The 8,410-nt window shown below is 43.2% G+C and overlaps 1 protein-coding gene across 1 annotated transcript in view; it reads right to left on the reverse strand.

Annotated features, from left to right (window-relative positions):
• LOC107595392 (ubiquitin carboxyl-terminal hydrolase 8-like) overlaps positions 1–8,410 on the reverse strand; it is a 19,543-nt gene that overhangs the window by 4,840 nt on the left and 6,293 nt on the right. Inside the window, exons 7-16 of the mRNA XM_016285774.1 lie at positions 8,020–8,211; positions 7,721–7,862; positions 6,720–6,895; positions 3,816–4,172; positions 3,496–3,597; positions 3,317–3,391; positions 2,557–2,846; positions 2,138–2,362; positions 1,857–2,067; positions 1,546–1,782 (exon numbers count right to left, since the gene is read on the reverse strand). Coding sequence (XP_016141260.1) covers positions 1,546–1,782; positions 1,857–2,067; positions 2,138–2,362; positions 2,557–2,846; positions 3,317–3,391; positions 3,496–3,597; positions 3,816–4,172; positions 6,720–6,895; positions 7,721–7,862; positions 8,020–8,211 — 2,007 coding nt within the window. The remainder of the gene's footprint in view (positions 1–1,545; positions 1,783–1,856; positions 2,068–2,137; positions 2,363–2,556; positions 2,847–3,316; positions 3,392–3,495; positions 3,598–3,815; positions 4,173–6,719; positions 6,896–7,720; positions 7,863–8,019; positions 8,212–8,410) is intronic.

Consider the following 8,410-nt stretch of genomic DNA (forward strand, 5'->3'; position numbering starts at 1 on the left):
TTAACACATCCCTTCACACTGGTGTTTTTCCCTCAGCATTTAGACAGGCTCGTATAACCCCACTTCTTAAGAAACCCACTCTTAACCCAACTCTTTTAGAGAACTACAGACCGGTTTCCCTTCTACCTTTCATTGCAGAAACACTTGAACGAGTTGTGTTCAACCAAGTCTCTGCCTTTCTCACACAGAACAACCTCCTGGACAGCAACCAGTCTGGTTTCAGAAGTGGACATTCGACCGAGACTGCCTTGCTCTCAGTTGTTGAAGCCCTAAGACTGGCAAGAGCGGCTTCCAAATCCACTATACTTATTCAGGGTATATACAGGAATCATGGAGTTAAATTTAATACCGTTTATTACCTTTTTTAAGACTCTTTCCATACATTTTAAGACCTCATCGCCACTCCAAATTTTAACCGGTTACATCGGAGACACTTTAACTTACATTTACTATATATTGATTGTAAGATAGCACAACTAAACAGACTTACTTTGAGATAACTCCTTATCAATACAACATCAATACGCATGTCACACCTCTGTTCATCAATCTGCACTGGCTACCAATAGCTGCTCGCATAAATTTCAAGGCATTAATGTTTGCCTACAAAACCACCACTGGCTCTGCACCCCTTTACCTAAATTCATTACTTCAGAGTTATGTGCATCTAGAAGAAGCTTGCGTTCTGCAAGTAAACGTCGTATTATTGTGTCATCTCAAAGAGGCACAAAATCACTTTCACGGACTTTTAAATTAACTGTTCCCTCCTGGTGGAATGACCTGCCCAACTCAATCCCAGCAGCTGAGTCCTTAACCATCTTCAAGAATCGGCTAAAAACACATCTCTTCCATCTTTATTTGACCCTCTAACTCTAGCACTCTCTATTCTATTTTAATTCTACTTTATCTATTTATCTTCTTTTTTATTTAAAAGACAACTAACACTAGCGTTGTATTTTTTCTATTATATATACTTGTTTATCTTTTTATGTGTGTGTGTATATGTGTATATATATATATAATATATTATAGAATATATAGAATTAGAATATCATGAAAAAGGTCAATATTTTGTGTCACTCATTTCATGGGTTTCGCTTTCTGAAATGAGTGACAAAAAATATTGACCTTTTGCATGATATTCAATTTTTTTTAGATTTGAGTACCTGTATATATTTATATATATATATAAAAATACCTTGCTACGTGTACTGTGTTAGGCTAACCGAAACTTGTCATTTGCATTTACATATTGCTCTTTTGTTAGTTTTGATTGCTTCTATTGTCCTCATTTGTAAGTCGCTTTGGATAAAAGCATCTGCTAAATGACTAAATTTAAATGTTGTGTGTGTGTGTGAGAGAGAGAGAGAGAGAGAGAGAGAGAGAGTGTGTGTGAGAGTGTGTGTGTGTGTGTGTGTGTGTGTGAGAGAGAGAGAGAGAGAGAGAGTGTGTGATAAAGTCTTAATAATCGATCTAACTCTGAGAGAATAGTGACTCCACACCCAAGTGGAAATTTCAATTTTTGAAATTGTATGTATATGTGACCTGTAGCGAGCACTTGCTGCTGGACGTCATCTCCAGAGTCAGGTACATGAAGGTCTCGAAGGTGCGGGACTTGTGCTGGCAGCTCATGCACTGGACCGTGGACTTAAACTGACCCTGGAACAGAGCCACGATGATGGACTCGTTCAGGAGCCTGTGTTTGGACCAGGCCAGCTCTGCTGCGCTCACGTCGTCCAGATGATCGATGTCCTCCTCCTTATACCCGCGCCGTTTATCCGCCTGACAGACAATGAGAGAATGTGTCTTTATCGTGAGGCGCATGGCTCCTGGAGAACACGCTCTGAGCGCTGTACCTTATTGAGATCCTCGTGCAGGCCGTCCATGAGGAACAGCAGCAGCTCCTGAGAGTCCTGGTGCTCGTAGCTGGAGAAGCGGTTGTTGATTTTACAGATGGTGCCTTTAAAATCCTGCGGGCTGATCATTTTGTACTGCCCTGACCACAGTGCCTTCATGATGATGCTGAACTCCTCGGCCACCTCGCCCTTGTGACCCAGAATATTGGCCCTGTGAGAAACACACACACAGTCACACTGAATGTGATCGTTTAATCAGTGACGTCTGAAAGATGGATTACCGGTTAATGTCGTCCTGATAAATGTTCCTGTTGAAATAGTCTGCCATGGCGACCGTGTTACACAGGCACTGGAGGATAGAGTTCATGTAGCAGGTGTTGCCGAGGTTACGGAGGCCCGTTAGCAACGGCCCCTGACCTCCAAACACCGGGTTTAGGTTCCGGATCTTAGCCGCAGACGGCCGAGCGATCTCCACCTTAGTGTAAGCAGCAGCGGTGGTCAGCGGCCTGAGACACAAACACACACCTGTGAAGAACTTCTGTGTGTGTTAGAGTGTGTGTGTGTGTGCGTGTGTGTAAGAGTGTGTGTGTGTGTAAGAGTGAGTGTGTGTGTGTGCGTGTGTGTGTGTAAGAGTGTGTGTGTGTGAGAGAGAGAGTGAGTGTGTGTGTGTGTGTGCGGGTGTGTGTGTGTAAGAGTGTACTTGTTCTCTCTGTTGATGGTGGGCACGGCTGCAGGTTTTCTGCTGGTCTCTGCGCTCAGCTCTTGGCTGATGTCAGGAGAGGAGTATGAGCGCTTGAGTTTGGACTGCTCTCGGTCCCGCTCCTCCTCTCTCTCGCTCTCCTGCTCTTTCTCCGTCTCGGCGGGCTGCGGTGGCTTGGCTTTAGCGGCGCTGGGCTGGATCTGAGGCGTGTGGACCTCCGGAGGGTACAGGTGCACGCGGTTGGTGGGAGAGTGGTAATATCTGTAGGTGCCCGTCACCGTGTCCAGAAACTGCAGAGATGTGCAGCTCAGTTAGAAACACCAGCAAACAACACAATAGATCTGGGCGATATGGCAAAACATTAAAATCTCAATTTTTTCAGAACGCTTAATCGATTCTCGATTTTTTTTACGATTTTTTAACTAGTCAACTTGAAAATGTAACTACAACATGATTCAAGTAACTTTTTCTTTATTAATCCTCTAGAAAATTCTATTCCAAGTGCAGCACACATGAAGTTGTCAACATGATGTAAATGTTAAAGGGGTGGTTGACTGTTTTTTTCCTAGGCTTGAATGTGTTTATGGGGTGCAGTCTAACTTGTGTTAATACTTCGTTTAAAAAAAAAAAATATGAACATATTTCTATTCTATTCTATTTATTAAAAAAATTAAATTGTGGCATTAAATTAGGATGAATTGATAAAATTGGAAAAATGGCTCAGCCCTACTCCACAAGGAACACCTGCTGCTGCTCTTACCTTCATCCAGCCGTCTGGCAGCCCAGGGACGGTTCGGCCCATCTCCTCACTGTGTGCTCGCGTCAGAGACTCCCTCTGGAACACACACACACACACACACATGTTCAAGTGATTACGCAATACAAGGTGTGTGTGTGAGTGTGAGAGTGTGTGTGTGAGTGTGTGTATGCGTCACTCACAGTGCTGAAGGTTGCAGGTGAATCCAGAGACATGCTCTTCATGGCAGCGTCCAGCGGCACGTCCTTCTGTGCTCTCCTGTTCTTCTCATCTCTGGCGTTTCCCTGAAACACACACACACACACACACATGTTCAAGTGATTACGCAATACAAGGTGTGTGTGTGAGTGTGAGAGTGTGTGTGTGAGTGTGTGTGTGAGTGTGTGTATGCGTCACTCACAGTGCTGAAGGTTGCAGGTGAATCCAGAGACATGCTCTTCATGGCAGCGTCCAGCGGCACGTCCTTCTGTGCTCTCTTGTTCTTCTCGTCTCTGGCGTCTCCCTGATCCTCCTCTTCGGCCGTCGGTCTCTCCAGCTTCTTCCTCTCCTCCTCCTCCTCCTCCTCCTTCTTCCTCTCGCTCTGTTCTCGCTGATGTCTCTCGGCCGTCTCTTTCTCCTCCAGGGCTCGTTTGCGCTGCTCCTGCTCTTTGCGGGCTTTCTCCATCAGACTGAGGGTCTCTGCGTGGATCTCCCTGCGCTCCTCTTCGCTCAGAGCTCTAGAAGGGTCCAGCGGGGGTTTGCCAGAGCGGTCGGGCACCACGGGGCCGTTGTGTGCCGCGGGGCCATCGCTTACCGAGGGCTCCTCGCTGAGCTTTGTGCTCGCTGCCGGTTTGACGGCTGGTTTTTTGGAACGGTCGACCTGCGTTCAGAGGAAGCGTTAGTGTGTGTGTGAGTGTGTGAGTGAGTGAGTGAGTGTGTGAGTGTTAAAAACTGAATTCGAATTTTGTACTTAAATATTATCAATATTCAAATTTAAAAGGCATAATTTCAGTTAGAGGGGGATAAAAGCTTTTGGCTTCTCTCTCGAGGCCACAAGAGGACGCATCGAGCAAAATATTACTAATGCATGTTTCTTCAAAGCAATATAATAACACGACTATCTTTGAAAAAAGTGAACCAATCACAAAGAGTACTTTCTTCATTTAAAAACATGAGATGCAGTGGGATGGGAGAAACCCCCATAAAGTCTCGAGACGTGTTTTTTAAAAGTTGAACTTACATTAATTTTACATGGCTTTCTAAACATGCCGCTCTCTGCGAAACGTGAGTGAAGCGGTGATAGATGTCCCTCTAGAAAATGCGATAAATACATTCTGTGTGAATGGCTTGGTTTCAGTTTTGACGTAAACAAGATCTTCTCTGCATTGATGTTCTCTTTTTCCGCAATATAATATAGTGAGTTACACTTGGAGCAGAGCGCTCCGCGAGCCACACTAGGGCTGTCAAATAAAAATGCAAATTTTGAATATTCGTTGATTTTAAAATAAAAATCCACATTTGAATGCAAAAACGTTGCATTAGAATTTAGGTGTGCGTCAGGCAGCTTTATCAGTGGATGTAAGTGTCGTTGCGTTTTAATGTGTTTGTTAGTCTATCCAGTTGAAGCCACTAGATGCGGCGCTGCTGCGATGTTTATTCAAAATATTGCGGAAAAAGAGAACATCAGTGTGGTTTACGTTACCGGCTTTCTGGTGGGTTTTGTTTGGCCCTCTCACTAAGGCCCAATCCCAATTCTACCCCTTAGCCTTTCCCTTTTCCCTACCCCTCCGTTTCGCGCGCTCACGTGAAGGGGTAGGGGTGTCTCGATTCTCTTTTGGGTGGAGGGGTAGGGGAAGAGCCAGACAGCCCTTCAAATGAAGATTTTTCGGGACCACACTTCAAACGAAGGGGTATGAATTATCTCAGCGTAAACCGGCTTCAGGGCTGACACACACACACACACACGAGCGAATAAAAAGACATAAATGTAAGCATTTTTGGCATTAATAAAGATTTTAACGAAAAGTAATCATTTGTTTTATGTTGCATTCAATTGTGAGTTCATATTTACGGTCATGTTACTCAAAGAAATGTTTGCAAAAAATCGCTAATATTTGCTAACTAACATCATATCATTATAGACCGCACGATAGTGCCACAACATATGTTCATGTCTGATCAGGGCGATGACCACCGTAGACACTGAGGGGGGCTAGTCCCCCAAATAATTAGACATCGCTAAACCCTTTTCTCAAATATTGCCATTTCGAGAGAGAGATGAAAGTTGCGTTGCGTGAATTGTGTTGTGCATTTCTTTTTTTAGAGTGCGTTTACTTCAAAAACAGCGATTTTATTTTCTCGTTGCTGGAAAATATAATGTATCGATTCAGTTTTTAAATTGTGTGTGTGTGTGTGTGTGTCAGTAAGCAGCGCATTAATATAGAACAGTAATTAAATTAATTAAAAGGCTCTAATGCACACCAGCATACCAGTATAGGTGTGTGTACTGCAGGAGCTAGACGATGTATGATGACGTGTGACGTATAGTAGTGGTGTCCCAATTCTTAGGGGAATATTTTCACCCCTACCCCCTGACACTCCGTTTCAAGAGACAAGGGGAAGGGGTATAAATAGAACTGGGATTGGGCCTAAATCTCATGTTTTTAAATAAAAAAAGTACTCTGTGTCATTGGCTTTCAGCCTTTTGTGTTAAACATACATGATGCTGTTTTGTTAATAATAGTTTAAGCAAATTAGTGTCTCTGCAGCACAAAAGCAGTGTTGAGTCGCTGGGGGATATTTGTAGCAATAGCCAACAATACATTGTATGGGTCACAATTATACATTTCTCTTTTATGCCAAAAATCATTAGGATATTAAGTAAAGATCATGTTCCATGAAGATATTTAGTAAATCTCCTACCGTAAATATATCAAAACTTAATGTGTGATTAGTAATATGCATTGCTAAGAACTTCATTTGAACAACTTTAAAGATGATTTTCTCAATATTTAGATTTTTTTGCACCCTCAGATTCCAGATTTTCAGATATTGTCCAATCCTAACAAACCATACATCAATGGAAAGATTATTTATTCAGCTTTCAGATGACGTATAAATCTTACCCTTATGACTGGTTTTGTGCTCCAGGGTCACATTAATTTATTATATTTGGCTTATAAACATTATTTTAAGCATTTTGCTCTTTTTTTCAAAGATAGTCGTGTTATTTTATTGTTTTGAAGAAACATGCATTAGTAATATTTTGCTCGATGCGCCCTCTTGTGGCCTCGAGAGAAGCCAAAAGCGTTTATCCCCCTCTAACTGAAATCATGCCTTTTAAATTTGAATAGTATTTGAATTTTGATCATATTTAAGTAAAAAATGTGAATGAGTTTTTCAGGCATTTGGCAGCCCTGTAACTCGCCTGTGGAGTGTGTCGGGGCGAGGCGGCGGCGTCTGTTATTGTGGGCTGTGTGAGCGGCGCGGGGGTGTTTACAGCCGGCTCCGGATCCACGGTTCTGCCGTTCAGCTGCGCGTCTGCAGGCTCCTCACACACACTCACGGCTTCGGGCTCCTCCAGCGACGGGTACGAGAAGTTCACTGAAACCACAGCAACAGCTTCACTGCATTCACGGAGCAGCATAGACAGAACATGCACACTAGCAGCATCCACACACACACAAGAACCCTCTGCTTATTCTTTCATCGTCTGTCGCTTTAAATGCTTGGCTCCTTTCTGATTGGCTGTCATGTTTCTGTTGTTCATCAGATGAAAATATTGTTCTGAAAGTGATTCCAGTGATATTGTTCCTCCGTGTCGATATATTTCTGGTTTAGAAATTATATTTATATTTCACTATGCTAAGGGGAGTGTTCATCCAAAAATTCTGTCATCATTTACTGTCGTCATCATCATGTATGAGTATCTTGGCTTGAACACAAAAGATATTTTGAGCAATGTTGGTAACCGAACTATTGACTTTCACAGTATGAGAAAAAAAAATACTACAGTGGTCAGTAATTGGGGACTATAAACTGTTTGGTTACTCACATTCTTCAAAATATATTCATTTTTGGGTGAACTATCCCTCTAACACTCAACATCAGCCTATTCAGCTCAATTTATTTGTATTGCCATACCAGCATCTATGGCTCCTATGAATCTATTCATATGCCGTTTATGGTTGATGATCACAATATTTTTCATATGGATGCATTCGAGATCGCACGCTTCTGCATCTTCCTCGACTGTGTTTTTGACAGTGACTCTAGACTCATTCAGGAGATGCGTGATAGCGCCCCCTAGCGTATAACAGTGAAAACACGCAAACCCAGAAAATTCTGGTTTTGGTGGGGAAAGAGTTAATATCCACAATGCATATCAGCGCATGATAAATCATATGATGTGTGTGCTGTGAGACTCACGCTGGGGCAGGCTGCTGGCCGTCTGCTGTCGGGGGGGTTTGACTTTAGCGTTGCTGCTGTACATTGGGTAAAAGAGCAGCCAGTTATCATATCCTCCATCCAGCACCAGAGGCTCACTGCGCAGGATCGTGCTGCTGTCCCACTGCACACACACATCAGATACGACACACACACACACATCAGATACGACACACACACACACACACATCAGATACGACACACACACACACACACACACACCAGATACGACACACACACACACACACACACACACACACACTGAGCTGGAGGTACAGTACCTTATAGAGAGCATCCTTCAGACTCTGTAGAGTGGTGCCCAGTTTGAGATCAGAGACGCAGCTGAACCAGTCCAGCAGAACCACGTAATCCACGAAGCCGCGACGCTTCCAGTCCTCCAGAGACTCTGCCGGGAGCTTCAGCTGGATCTGGTTCACCGTCACCCTGAGCATTAGCAGCACACGAGAGCATTCAGTATTCATATACACGAGTGAAGTGGATTACAGAGAAAGAACACATGTAGAGTGGGACTGGGTTCTATCCGCTATAGAATCAAACAGAGGCGCCACGAGACAGCATTATTATAGTTAACAAACTAAACACATTCAAAGATATTTTTATTATTTGAAATAAATGATAACTGCAATAAATCTAAATATATATATATATATA

Source organism: Sinocyclocheilus grahami, unplaced genomic scaffold (genome assembly GCF_001515645.1).
Source record: "Sinocyclocheilus grahami isolate Dianchi unplaced genomic scaffold, SAMN03320097.WGS_v1.1 scaffold201.1, whole genome shotgun sequence".
In the NCBI taxonomy this organism is placed as follows: domain Eukaryota; kingdom Metazoa; phylum Chordata; class Actinopteri; order Cypriniformes; family Cyprinidae; genus Sinocyclocheilus; species Sinocyclocheilus grahami.